Source organism: Crinia signifera, chromosome 11 (genome assembly GCF_055691185.1).
Source record: "Crinia signifera chromosome 11, ASM5569118v1, whole genome shotgun sequence".
Classification (NCBI taxonomy): Eukaryota; Metazoa; Chordata; class Amphibia; order Anura; family Myobatrachidae; genus Crinia; species Crinia signifera.
In genome coordinates, this window is record NC_139227.1 from 118,439,339 (window position 1) to 118,454,276 (window position 14,938).

Sequence of the window (14,938 nt, forward strand, 5' to 3'; positions counted from 1 at the left end):
TTTCTCCATTTATTTTGGTAAACAACTGCGAGTTCACCGTGCTTCCTGCACATAATAAAAGCAGCCGATCCTTTTGGCCGGCTTGCTTCCTCCCTAACATGCACGTTATCACAGCGTGACCCGTTATTACCCATAATTACAGGAATAAACGTTCACAGCTTAATAGATATCGGTGGGTTATTACTTATCTGAGAGCTCCCCAACCACTCACTTCTCCACACAGCGACACTATTCCGCAATCAAGCGTGAAGCCCACAATGCGAGGTACGATACTCAATCACCAAGTCTTTCAACTAGCAGCGAACTTCTAGCCAGCTTGCTTGGTGCGGCACAATTTTTCCAGGGTATAACAAACTTGTTTTCCTATACCCCCAAAAATTGGATTTCTAAAGTAGCTAATCGGAAACAAGTGCGTTCCGATGTATCTTCTTGTACCCTCCTAGCGGAATCAATTCCACTGAAGGGGCAGTTCCTATGGGCACGCCGTCACGTGAACCCTGTCCTACCTGGACTGTCCTACACTGGACTACACTGCGCTTGAGTCGTGTCGTCACACACCCGTTCGCCTCAGTTATTTTTCACACTGGGCGCTGGTTACACCTTGGTCTTATGCATATATTTGAAATATTTCTGTACAGAAAATATTCCCAGGCTGATAGCTTTTCACTAGATACTTATGCAGGTATAAATCCCTTATAATACGCTATAGGAATCTATTAAAATAATGCTTGAGTTGCTTGCTTATGAAAAAAATGAACAAAAGAAAAAAAACTTATTTTTCTCTTTATTAAATCACCGCCCCATCCACAGTATATTACTATACTGTTTTAAATAAGGCTAGTGGTTTAATACTGTTCACCTTTGAGTTCCTATGTGTGCTGCATGTGCAGTACCAATGAACAGCCACGTGTGTACATGCGCTGTTCACAGGCCGCCGATGAATCGGCCACCCACGTGTTCTATAGTGTATTTGCAAGGTTGCACTCGGGTTTCGCTATACGCAGTAATTGCGCCTAAATGTGGAATAAATCCCTTAACTCCGTCCGAAAGTTACGTATCAAGATGCGAAATAAATCCCGCACTTAATCCGTAAATCACGTACAAAGATGCGAAAATTTCCCGATATGGGCACGTGCGCGCGCACCTTGCGTAATACACAATAGACGCTTTACGTTACTGCAAAAGGCCCAGGGCTTGTCGCCACGTGGCGGAGTCTCTGGTTTTGCAGTAACTAACAATAAAAGTTATAGTTTTGCACAGAGGGGATCCTCTATGTACTATAATAAACACAGATTCTACGTGTGCGAACCTTATCGCACGTGGTACATATACTGTAATAAACAAGCAACCCAAGACACTATACCCCGTTAAACTACTTGTGGCAGGCAGAAGTACAGTTTACTAAACACTTAGGTATGATATGCTTTAAAACACGTGGCTTTCACTTATTGTACTCCGGGTTCAGCGCTAGCACTTCCCGAACCCCGCACCGCCGCGGACCTGGCCTATCCAGCAATGGATAATACTTCCACCCTTTTGCTGGTATAGGTCGGGTCGCACGCCTGGTACTGAGTTCTGGAATGTGGAGCGGACGGACGTGCCCCCAATTGTTAATGACGATTAAATATGACCAGAGAGACAATAAGTGAAAAGCGCTGGTTACGTAATAAGTCCGCAACCAACGTACCCTTCATACCTAACTACGTGCGCACAAAGCGTAGCGTACCTTTTATTGTATTATGTACACAGAGAACCAGTACCTTAATCAGAGATTCCTTCGCAGTATTTTGTCTCTACACTGCGAATATACCTTATCGGACAGTGTCCGTAATATACCTTGTCGCTATTATGCGAATAAACAGACACGACCACTGTATAGAAATAAGGAGATAAGAACTCCGTAAAAAGGTTGTATTTAAGTCCCTAATGGACAAAAGGGGGTTACAGAAATAAGAATAAACAGGTATAACAAGTAATACAATATACTAACAATGAATACTAAACAGACTCTGCTAAGGGGAAAGAAAACAGATACAAGACACAATCAGCCAATCAATACAATAAGGATAAATACCGTTAATGCAACCGTTACCGTTCTCATCAAATATGCGAAGTGTAGTCCGGTCAGAGCTCACTATCGTTCAGGGATGAACTATAGTCCGGTGGTCAGGTCAGGGAAAGGTAGATGTGCCGAAGAGACTTTGGCTGCTCTGGGTCGCCAATCTTATAGGGTCAGAAAGGGGAGGTCAAAGGCCGTTCTCATTGGTCAGGGGTCGAATATAAGGTCAGCTGTGATTGGGGGGTAAGCTGATACACCTGGTTTGGCTAGGTCCAGGGGAGTGAACTTTAAGAGTCCTTTGTTCGGTGGTTTCGGCGTCAGCAGTGATAAGAACTGGTTTCATCTGGATTTCTTTGTTACATTCTTTCAACAGAAACTGTCCCTGAGTTATGGATTATGTCCATAACTATCGGGCAGTGTATATTGTGAAATATTCGCAATGACCGGAATACTTCGCATAATGAACTGAACGGAACGGTACTAAACACGATACAGACAGATGTATGCAGGGCTAACTAAGCTATGTGTGGCGTTCTAAACCTTTAACTATATTTTACTTAGTGTCAGTATGTATTTATGAATTTATGTGTGATAGTATGGCTACTCTTCTGGTCCACTTTGCCACGCATACTCGGGTATGGAAACTTTATTTGCGCAACTCTGTGAACCAAAATGGCAGCCATACTATCCTAAAATGGCGTGTGTGTAACTCGACTTCCATAGGGTCCTTGCACCGCTCTGCAGTGTGAAGCTGCTCCAGTTCTTACCACACTGGATCTGCAGGCTCCCGAAACCCTATCACATGCAGCCAGTTGGTGTTGCCGTTATAAGGGCTGCTCTCATGCGGAAGGTTCATGGAGCCTAATTATATGGCAGGATGAACTGTTTAAACATTGCGCTCCTATGTAGTGAATAGTAAGTGGTCTGCTCTGCGGAACACTGTGATCCAATAGGTTTAAAAAGCCAATCGAGATATGGTCACCTGACTCTTATGCTGTCATAGGGAATGTTTCTGGCACTGGAAAGGATATTGCTCGGCGCTCTGATTTGTCTATTCGGTAGGTGCTCGGCCCAATCCATCAGAATTGGGTGAAAACCGGGCAAATTGCACTAGTGTATGAGGGCCTTAAGACCAGCTGTGTGTGCGGCGGTCAGCGACTGGTGAACTCGCAAGCCTGTGAAATTCGCGGACTTGCGATTCGACCTGAATAAGGGCCTATGTGTAGCACAGCTTGTATCACCTAGAATAGATGTACGCGGACACCATCTGTAAAGACTAGTTAAAAGCCTGATTAAATAACGGCTTCTGCGATTTTCTTTCCATTTGAGCTGTGACAGTTTTTAGCCCACAAACTCTCCACCCCACCCCCTACCTCCAATCTGCCTTCACAGCCCCCTCTCTCCATATCCAGCAAGTTTGAAAAAAGACCAGTGTCCCCGCAAAAATGTCTTACCTTTCTGTTATAACATCTTTTATCACACAATGGAGTCATTTGGTCCATCGAGTGGCCCTAGTGGTCAGTGGCGGTACCTCACCTCATAGAGGTGAGGCGTAATTAGACCAAGACACCTAACTCCTTTTTAATATAAAGTTTTGCAAATGAGACAGCCACTAGGGGAAATGTTTAACACTGTTTTAGTATTGGAGTTTGAGGCTTTCTCCTGGTCACTAGCCCCATAGCTCACAGAACATGCAGGCAGCTTGTCGCATATTGATGAGGATTGGACTCTATTCTTTCTACATCATTCTGTAGGCATATGCCGGCTAATGGCACTCTGTAAACATGGAAGCAGGCATCTACTAAAGGACCCGCATTCACTATCCCTGCTGCATACACTCTGATGCGACATGGGCTTCTCGCTCTGCTGCTGAGGAACACTTACAAGCATATTCGTTCTCGCTAGGAGGGTTTGTGTTATTTCCCAGCAGCATGAGGGTGGTGTGGCGCAACTAAATAACTCCTACTATCACAATTCCTCTGCTGATTGGTCTGCCCCTCTTGTTAGAACCATCTGGCTGTATCATTTTTGCAGCAGCCTGCTTCCGACTGTTCCCTTCTGCTGAGTCGCTTCAGCCTGAATAAGGGCTTGCATTGTTGCCGGATCTATGCAAAGCTGGCCGTCAGGACTGTGGAGACCAATAATAGGTGTTCTTGTCCTCATCGCAGTATCTATTAAGACTTCTGCATAAGTTGCCTGTTGGCTAATGAGCTGACTGGCTATTGCCAGAGCACCATCTATGTCCTTCCCGTGTTGTATCTTTGCTTTTCCATCAGCCACTGCCGCTCGTTGTGGAGTATAAAAGGCCTGACGATGCTCTGCACAGCTGGTTCTAGAACTCTTGGCAATCTCCTCTGACAGCTTTCATTTGCTTTGTCCTGAAAGCTGTACTTTAATGCCAGCCATGCTTCTGCAGGCAGAGTGGTCCTGATCGGATGATGTTACATCCGCGAATACAGCATAGAGTGTACATTGTAGACAGCAGAATATTGTCACACTTCTGTGTCCCATACACATAGCGATGCGGAGCAGAACCCTCAATGCCTAGAATTTCATCAAAGCACATTGATGCGCAGAGCAAGATGGCTGAGTTTGTTATGCAATGGCTTATGGGTAGAGTTGGCCATTCTTTGCAAATCACCAGTTTTGCAGATCAGTGGAAAAATTTCATTTATTTTTATAGAATTAGATTCTTGAAATGGGATATCATATTTATATACCGCACACATAACCCTCTGAGGCACTTATGCATTATATAGCTTCCCTTCTGGACCTGCAACTTGGTGGGACTGCTATGCTATTACTGATGCCTGTCCTTGTGTTTCCCTCCTATGTCCCTATAGATTGTAAGCTTGCAGCAGGGCCCTCCTACCTCCAAGTCTGTCTGTTGTTACCCAGTTTGTTTAATCACTGTCTACTATTGTAAAGCACAACGGAATTTGCTGCGCTATATAAGACGCTGTAACGGAATCTGCTGCGCTATATATGACGCTGTAACGGAATCTGCTGCGCTATATAAGACGCTGTAACGGAATCTGCTGCGCTATATATGACGCTGTAATGGAATTTGCTGCGCTATATAAGACACTGTAGCGGAATCTGCTGTGCTCTATAAGACGCTGTAACGGAATATGCTGCGCTATATAAGACACTGTAACGGAATCTGCTGCGCTATATAAGACACTGTAACGGAATCTGCTGCGCTATATAAGACGCTGTAACGGAACCTGCTGCGCTATATAAGACACTGTAACGGAATCTGCTGCGCTATATAAGACGCTGTAACGGAATCTGCTGCGCTATATAAGACGCTGTAACGGAATCTGCTGCGCTATATAAGACGCTGTAACGGAATCTGCTGCACTATATAAGACGCTGTAACGGAATCTGCTGCGCTATATAAGACGCTGTAACGGAATCTGCTGCGCTATATAAGACACTGTAACGGAATATGCTGCGCTATATAAGACACTGTAACGGAATCTGCTGCGCTATATAAGACACTGTAACGGAATCTGCTGCGCTATATAAGACACTGTAACGGAATCTGCTGTGCTATATAAGACACTGTGACGGAATCTGCTGCGCTATATAAGACACTGTAACAGAATCTGCTGCGCTATATAAGACACTGTAACGTATATATGCTGCACTATATAAGACACTGTAACGTATATATGCTGCACTATATAAGACACTAACGTATATATGCTGCGTTATATAAGACACTGTGACGGAATCTGCTGCGCTATATAAGACACTGTAACGGAATCTGCTGCACGATATAAGACACTGTAACGTATATATGCTGTGTTATATAAGACACTGTGACGGAATCTGCTGCGCTATATAAGATACGGTAACGGAATCTGCTGCGCTATATAAGATGCTGTAACGGAACCTGCTGTGCTATATAAGACGCTGTAACGGAACCTGCTGTGCTATATAAGACACTGTAACGGAATCTGCTGCGCTATATAAGGCGCTGTAACGGAATCTGCTGCGCTATATAAGACACTGTAACGGAATCTGCTGCGCTATATAAGACACTGTAACGGAATCTGCTGCGCTATATAAGGCGCTGTAACGGAATCTGCTGCGCTATATAAGACACTGTAACGGAATCTGCTGCGCTATATAAGACACTGTAACGGAATCTGCTGCGCTATATAAGGCGCTGTAACGGAATCTGCTGCGCTATATAAGACACTGTAACGGAATCTGCTGCGCCATATAAGAAACTGTAAATAAATAAGGGGGGTGGAGTTGGATGCACTTTGCCTAGTGTAACTAAATTAAAAATATGCTTTTAAACATCCGAAAGTGGTGCAGGTTATGATGTTCCTGGAGGTAGTAATAGAGAACTACACGTTTGATGTCTGGATGACACTTCTGCACCCTGCAGAGACTTTATTCCGCCTCTCCGCACACCCAGGTGCACCTTTAGTCTCCAGTATTCAGAGAATTCCCTCTGTGGGGTCAGTCACTGAGAATCACAGCACCGCAACATTGCTCCTGTTCCTGCACACCGTTATCGGGCTGCAAAATGAGCGATGTTCTGTTACTGTCCGACAGCTCACAATTGTGTCCCTCCCTTTGTCCCTCCCTAATTTGGAATCAGAGGTTTCAGGTGAATGGCGTGGTGTAGTTCAGTTCATGCTGTTATCCGGTTTTGGTATAGCGGGTAGTGCCAGTGATGGTCGAGATCGACTGAGACCAGTTAGACACCTAAAGATAGTCGACAGCATCTAGATAAACAGTAACGAGAGTTAGACGTCAGTGTTAGATCGACAGGGATGTGATTGACAGTCGCAAGGTCGATATGAGTTTATCACCTTTTTTTTGGTACCTATGTCGGCATAGGTTAACATGGACCCCATATAAGTGTACAGTGTCCCCATGCATGGCTCGCTACGCCCACCATGCTTCACGCAATCTAACTATATGCCCACTTGGGTGGCAACGTATGAACCAAGTCGTTCTAAAGCAAAAAACATGATTTACCATGTTACTGTAGATCATGTTCCCGTTGATGGAACGACTGCGTCTAACTTTCGTTACCGGCGATCTAGATGCTGTTGACTATCTTTAAGCGTCCAACGGTATTTAAGCCTTATACGTCTTCTAATATGTGTCCTTAACACCTATTCCTGTTCCATGTGTAACGTGCCGACTGCATTGTGTCTCACAGAAACTCGTCGTGGAGCAGCTTCGGAAGAATCTTATAGTGAAACAGGAACTCCCGGACAACAAGCTCCTCCTCCAACCTCTGCTACAGCTAGAAAGCAAAGCGCCAACACCACAAGTGCAGCCGCACCAGATACAGCTGCACCAGATCTCCCAGACGTCTGCATCACCTCTTCCAGGCCTGAGTGGCGCACAGGTGAGTGAGGCCGACAAGGGGCGAATGGTCTGAGTACAGCGTGATCACGGTGGGGTCGGTTCTGTTCTGACCCAGGTGTAATACACTGATGGACCTGATCCCTGCACTGCTGCCCTTGATGGTGTTCATTTCTACCCAATCAGAATTGTTCTGGTAATGATACGCACCTCTGGTTTGGTGGATTAAGCGATGAGTCAAAACTGAGCGGATTACTGTGTATGTTTTGGTAAATGCAGGTGTGATTTTTAGAATCCGCTGGGGGGGTGCATGTGAGCGCCACCTGGCCCGTGGGGTGCTATACATTGAGTTTGGTTGCTCCAGATAAGGGGGGGAGGGTATTCTGGTTCCCTCCTTCTGGCAAATTCCTTCTTGGCTGGACAAAACCATGCTGCACTGCAGGGGGGCAGATGTAACATGTGCAGCGAGAGTTGCATCTAGTCCAAAAATCACATGACGTGTAAAGCGGGTGCTTTATGTACTAGATGCGATGTGATCTAGTACAAAAGAACAGTCTGTGCTGTGCAATGTGATGTGTGCGGGACCTTTAAGCTGGATGTAGCCAAGAGGAACTTCCTTATTTGTTTTATTACGATATTTTATTCAGCAGATTTATAAATAGTCCCCTAAAAACATATTGCTGTTTGCTAACAGCCCTTGGTACAGTCATTTTGTTTTCCTTTTTCATATTTTCATTTAGTATGTAGTTTTGTTTGTTGTTCTGCTTATAGTTCCGTTTCCATTGTAGTTTTTATTTAAATCACATTCCATCCTTTTATTGAGGTGTAATGTAGGGAATGTGCGTGTTCCGGATATGGTAGATAGCTTTATAGTTGCAATCAGTTGAATCTCCTGAAAGAAAATGTGATGTGACTAAATATCCCTTTCCATTCATTCACTGCTATGTGGACTGACTTGTGCAGCTTCATTAGCCATCAGTTGTGCTGTAACTGTACGTGCAACATGATGAGATAAGGGGACGCCTGAGAGAACATCCAGGGACTTCATCAGAGATGGCTTTCTGCAAAATAGTCACCGTGAGCACTCGCTGTATCATCAGACGCCTCCTATACTGTTCCTGGGTGTGCAGAAGGAGCACCAAGCAAACGCACATTAATATCGATGATTAATGGCAAGAAGATGCTTTCTGTGCTCAAGATTTTAATATAAAGCTCCTTTAATAAATTAAGGATATTCTTGCAGAACAGGCTGTGCCACCACTCTGCCCCAGTGGGTGCTGCCTGGCTGAACTTACTGCAATACAAAAGCATTGAGAGTGCATGGTTCTAGGAAGATAATTCCTGGGCCCTTTGAGAACCACTGGGATGGCAAAAGTGTGCTGCTTGTTCTGCGATTGTAGCTTACTGGTCACTTCTGCAGATCTGTACATTAGCTGGTCACGTGGGATATTGCACGTCACTCTAGAACGGTGGTTCCCAACCCTGGTCCTCAAGTACCCCCAACAGTGCTATAATTAGCTCCACCTGTGATCTTTTCAAATGTGCCTGAATAATGAGTGCACCTGCCGGGTGACCTAGAAAACTTGCACTGTTGGGGGTATTTGAGGACCAGGGTTGGGAACCACTGAACTAGAACACAAACGTATCTGTTGCTACAGGTAACAATGAAACTTCTATGCACCCGTGTTTTAGTAGAGTGTATGGTGGTCCATTCCGCCTTTTGTTTGAGAAAACCTTTCTGGTACTTATATGTTAGTTGGGCGCCCACTAAGCTATTTGCTTAGTTTTCCACGTCCCCTCGCGGGGCACGCTACGCTCGCCACGCTTCGGACTTGGTGGCTCGCTGCGCTTGCCACACTATATAAAATCAACTCCATGACAACATGGATAGTGGGGGTATGAGCGTACTAACTATAGTGGGCGCTCAACTAACATATAAGTACCGTTTCTTACCCAAGATATGACACCCAAGATAATTAATATAAGAATGGAGGAAATCTGTGTGTTTCACTAGTTTCCCCGCAACAGATACTTCCACGGGGTGCAAAACGAAGCAATTCAATTGTTGCTCTGTTTAGGCGCCGGGTAGCTGCGAGGCTGACATTCCTTCTCTCATAAGATAACATTTATTGTCATTGTTACACAATATAAAACTGAGCAGCAACGAAATTACATCAAAGACACACAGAGAGAACCATTAATAGTTTTGGTTAAAATCAGTAAATGCCATAGGGAAGAAGCTATTTCTCATTCGCGTAGTTCTAGACCCTAAGACATCTTAGCCTTTTTTTTGATGGTAAGAAAGAAAAGATGTCATAATAAGGATGGTAACAATCATGCATAATACTTTCTCTCTTCCGACGGCAGTTTTTAACAAAGATTTCCTCAACAGAGGTCAGATCACAGCCAATAATGGTCGCTGCAGTCCGAATCACCCTATCCAATTTCTTAAGGTCTTTTTTTGTGCTATTTCCAAACCACACCACAATGCAATATGATATGATGCTTTCAATTACACCCTTGTAAAACCTAATCAAATTTTCCTGAGAAAATTTAGCTGCTAGGATGCCTCCTAGGGTGCGAGAAGAAACGTGTGCAAAGTCTTAGGACGTTAGGCGGGATTAGTCACTATTAGTGGCTAGGCCCCTTCTATTTGGGGCGCGGTCAGTACGCTATAAAGAAACATTTGGGAGTGATATATGTGTGTGTGTGTGTGTGTGTGTGTGTGTAAATTTGAATTGCAGCTCCCAATCATCCATCAATAGTGTTCCCTCTAGAAATGAGGGCGGGCTTTAATAAAAATACTCAATTTAAAAAAAAAAGAAATGAGGGCGGGCAGGGCGCCGCAGCGCAAGGGGGGCAGACCAGGCCCGCCGACGTCACAATTGTGGGCGGTCCCGGGCAGCAACGTCACGATAAGGGGCGTGGCCGCGACGTTGCGAAAAGGGGCAGGCCCGCCCGGCGCCGTCACTAAAGGAGGCGGGGCCGGCACCGCCGACGTTACTGTGCTGCCGGGGAAGCGCTGGGAATCGCCGTCTAAGGCGGCGCTGCGCTTCCCCGTGCACACAGCCAGGGCAGGCACCACGCTGTTTTAGCGGGGCGCTGCTAGCAGGGCAGGGCGCATTTTGCCCTGTAAAAATCGGGCAGGGCGCAGCGCCCCGCTAAAACAGCCTAGCGGGAACACTAATCACTTTAGACAGGAGATCAGGCGTGCAAGAGCAATTGAATCAACCCCAATGTGACTGTTTGTTTAGAACCAAATTAAACTTTTTTTTTTTCATTTCCATTACAAAGTCGGCTTCTTTACCCTGTGTTCCCCCGTTTTGTCACATGCTTGCATAGTTGTTGCATTCTTTTATTCAGAACTGAAGGGTTTATCTTGTCCTGCGTAGAATGAATGTAACTAAATATTCCATCTAACTCCATCTATTTCCCTTAGAAGACTGTGGCTACGGCTTCTATGATCACGGCTAAGACTCTACCTCTTGTGCTGAAGGCCGCAGCAGCGTCCATGCCCGCTTCTGTCATGGGGCAACGACCAACCATCGCCATGGTGACTGCCATAAACAGCCAGAAAGCAGTCCTCGGTTCTGACGTGCAAACCGCCGCGGTCAACCTGCAGACGTCCAACAAGGTCACCAGTCAGGGAACAGAGACATTTCAGATAGTGGCAAAAAATGCTGTTACTTTGGTGAGTGATAATGTTGTGTTGTGTGCGTGATAAACTGCATTGTGCCATCTGTCAGATACATTCTATTGTAGTGAGCTAAAAAAATAAGGCAAAATCATGCATAAAACCCCAAAGGCTACTTTTGAGCCGGGCATAAAATAGACGCATCAGAGGGGGTAGAGGCTTAGACAGTAGGGAAGGCCTGGCGTAACTGTGGCACTCCAGCTGTTGGAAAACTACACATCCCAGCATGCATTGCCACAGTTTTGGCATTCTCTAATAACAAAACTGTGGCAAGGCATGCTGGGACTAATTATCAAATAGGGTTGATATATCTAAAGGTTAATATAATGGTCAGATTTGATGGGTCAAGTGTTTTTTTTTTTTTATCTGTCGTCAAAATCTATGTTTCTAGTAAGGTTTTATTTCCTTTATAGCAGGTCCAGGCAACAACCTCTCAGACTATCAAAGTTCCCCAGTTCATCCCTCCTCCTCGACTTACTCCTCGTCCAACATTTCTTCCACAAGTGAGTTTGTCTGATCGCTTTCCCTTTTCTCCGGTTACGCATGGAAGGTTTATTGTGAAGATGGCGTTTTTTTTGAACGCGCAAAGGATACTTTAAAGTACAGTTTTGTTAGCATTATAAACTGTATGCCCTTCCGGCAGAAATATTTCCTAAATAGGATACATTTATGGTGGCAGACATGTAGCACAGTACAGAACAGAGAGATGTTTTACATGGGAAATATCTACAGATATCTGGAATTTTTTTGTTGGTAAGTGGGGAATTTAATTAGACACAATTTATTTACTGATCCTAAAATAAGGTTGTAGATTAAAGTTTAAACAACCGGGCCTATTATACTTATTATATATATGTTCTAGCCCGGTAAATGAACTGTTAAAACCTAGAATTCTGGATACTTTCCGGTGCTATGTGTATTTGGGTACGCTTCACCCAGGCTATTTATTGGAGATTTCTTTTTTGGGTATCTATAGACCCCCAAACAATCCTGTTAACGTAAGGCTACATTCAGGGCTAATTAGATAGTCTGGTTTGATCAATTTGTGGTAAATTACTGCGTCTAATTGAATTTCCCTCCATTTATAAATATGGTGCTATCCGCACAGGTTTTGGTTTCGCCACGACTGGTACCTGATTGGTTTGCAGTCATCCCTAGTATATACTATTCATTGTCCTATTGGTCTTGTGCATTTCCTAAAGCATTGTTATATTTATCACAGGTGCGGCCAAAACCAGCAGCACAAAACAACATTCCCATTGCCCCCGCTCCTCCCCCCATGCTGGCAGCCCCTCAGCTCATCCAGCGGCCAGTCATGCTGACGACAAAGTTAACGCCCACATCGCAGAACTCTATCCATCCTGTGCGCATTGTAAATGGGCAACCCACGGCCCTTTCCAAAGCCTTCCCCACAGCACAGCTCACCAGTATCGTGATCGCAGCGCCGGGCACAAGACTGGCGGCTCCACAGACGCTGCAGCTTCCAAAACCAAACCTGGAGAAGCAGGTACGTCCGCCTGAGGAGCGGTAGCTATAGGCGCAATGTGAATGTCAGGTCAGACTGTGTACTGTGTATGCCGTATCAGAGACGCGCCATGTGTTACAGTGTGCTGCACTTTATATCAACAAGGCGATTATTAATGCTTCACGTTGTCCGGAACAATCCGCTTACAGATGTGGCCTCAATACGCCGTAGGGCATGTGCGCACAGCAACTTTTTCTTTGTATCTTATTCAGGACACAGATGCAGCAAAACACCGATCATGCTGTAGCGGAGACGCCGGGCTGTGGCTTTAACCACACAGGAGTTTGTTTGGAATATGTACAAAGTGGCAGATGAAGCCAAACAAAACTTGGCATTGACAACGTGAAAGATATTGCATTGTAGCCCTTCATATATCATTTTTCAGACTACTGAACCTTGTTACGCAGTTTTGTGTCACCCAGTTGTTCCATTTGTGTGACCGAGAAGCACATTTTGAGCCAAAAAGATGCTCGTAGAGACAGTCACAAGAAAGCTGGCGTGACTCCGTGACGGTGTATGAGAACACGTCTGTACGTGCCATGGGGGCATTTATCTGTGTTATTGTGTTACCTGGCACAATCTCTACTACATAGATTACCGCTTGTACAGAGGTTTTATTTCAATTTATGTCTATAGTATAGATTCCAACGATGTTTCAGCTAGGTGGGATATAAATTCTCTAGCGTTCTTACTGGCAGGATATATATATATATGTCGGGAAGTTGCGCTATTTGTGTACGTTTGACATCCACTTAGGACCTACAGATTGCACGCAGGTTGGAGTTGCTATCACTGCTGCTTCCTTCCTGCCTCCAAATGGCAGCAGACTGTCGATCACTGGCAGTCTGCTGCCACCCTGCTTCCGACATCGCAGGACCCAATGGTGCCATGCACCAAGTACCAACCGCATCTGAATGACCCCCAAATGTTCCCGGAGACTCTGCATAATATCTGATCCCTGTTTTCTTCCCAGACAATTAAAACTCAGGTGGAAACGGAGAAACCAACTGAAAGCAGTATAACAATACCACCTGCCCCAAAGCCAAAACGAGAGGAAAACCCACAGGTAGAACCAAATGCCAGTGATATACATGGAATTGTGTTGTTTCCCTCCCTGAAGTCTTTAGTGAATGGATGTTGTTCTCTTGTCCGTAGAAACTCGCCTTCATGGTGTCGCTAGGCCTGGTAACGCACGACCATTTAGAAGGTGAGTCCAGAACCCGTTCCTGTGTCCTTGCATCTGTTCTTCTCCTTTATCCATCTGGGTGAACGCACAGAGGGTGAGATGCACTGAAAAGTAAAAAAATGGGGAGTGATAACCAACCAATCAGCTCCTAACTGACATGTTCAAACACAGCTGGTGACATGACAGGCAGGAGCTGATTGGCTGGTTGTGTAACACTCTCCATTTTATTACTTATCAAGCTTAGTACATCTGACCCTCACAGTGGGATTAAGATCCCTCCACAGAAGGGAGTGCGGTTGAAATTTGGTTAGGACCAGGCCCCACGCAGCCAGTTTAACTAGCGATGTCCATCAATGGCTCTGCCATCGATTTAGTTGATGGTTCCTCCCTTTTCAATCTCAGCTTCTTCCGCTCTGCCACAGTCCGTCTTCCCCTTTGCTCTCTCTTCCCTGAGCCTCTCTATCTCCCTTTAGGATTGAACATTAACCTGGGTTCCACACCGATACTACATGGGCTGCCTGGGTCGGACGACTTGGCTTTATATGTGCCCTCAGCCTATATGTGGGCTTTCCTTCAGCAGTTACCCCCATTGTACCCAGCCCACGTTTCTTATGGCAACTGACATGTGCTGGTCATTCTGAACTCCCTTTGGGCCAGATTCTCTAAGCTTCAAAAGTGATAAAATCGAGAGTGATAAACAGCCAGCCAATCAGCTCCTGTCTGACATTTTTCAAACACAGTCTGTGACATGGCAGGTAGGAGCTGATTGGCTGGCTGTTTATCACTCTCCATTTTATCACTTTTGAAGCTTAGAGAATCTGGCCCTTTATCTGTACTTGTTGTATATGACATGAGATTTAGATGGATTAAGGAAAATAAACAATCATTTGTATTCCTGTTCTATCTTATGTACCGTGTTACCAGGGCTGCCGAGAGGGAGCGGGTACTAATTACCCGGGCCCGGGCTTGCTGGAAGGGCCCGTCGGGGGCCCTGGTCCACCCTTCCCCCTCTGTTCCTCCCAGGCAGCACACACCTACAGCATGTGCTGTGTTGACAACAGGCTCACCATGAGCGTCTCACTGACAGCATGAGAGGTCATGCTGAGCCTGCTGTCAGCACAGCACATGCTGTGG

At 45.4% G+C, this 14,938-nt stretch overlaps 1 protein-coding gene across 8 annotated transcripts in view; it reads left to right on the top strand.

Moving 5' to 3' along the window:
* The window catches only part of PHF21A (PHD finger protein 21A), a 137,007-nt gene that overhangs the window by 88,195 nt on the left and 33,874 nt on the right, over nt 1-14,938 (top strand). For 4 of the 8 annotated variants that reach the window (XM_083164507.1, XM_083164505.1, XM_083164512.1 and 1 more), the window contains exons 5-10: nt 7,251-7,442; nt 10,839-11,090; nt 11,507-11,596; nt 12,316-12,600; nt 13,592-13,684; nt 13,774-13,825. In XM_083164507.1, coding sequence (XP_083020633.1) covers nt 7,251-7,442; nt 10,839-11,090; nt 11,507-11,596; nt 12,316-12,600; nt 13,592-13,684; nt 13,774-13,825 — 964 coding nt within the window. The remainder of the gene's footprint in view (nt 1-7,250; nt 7,443-10,838; nt 11,091-11,506; nt 11,597-12,315; nt 12,601-13,591; nt 13,685-13,773; nt 13,826-14,938) is intronic. The other 4 variants (XM_083164509.1, XM_083164506.1, XM_083164511.1 and 1 more) reach the window with 2 other exon arrangements.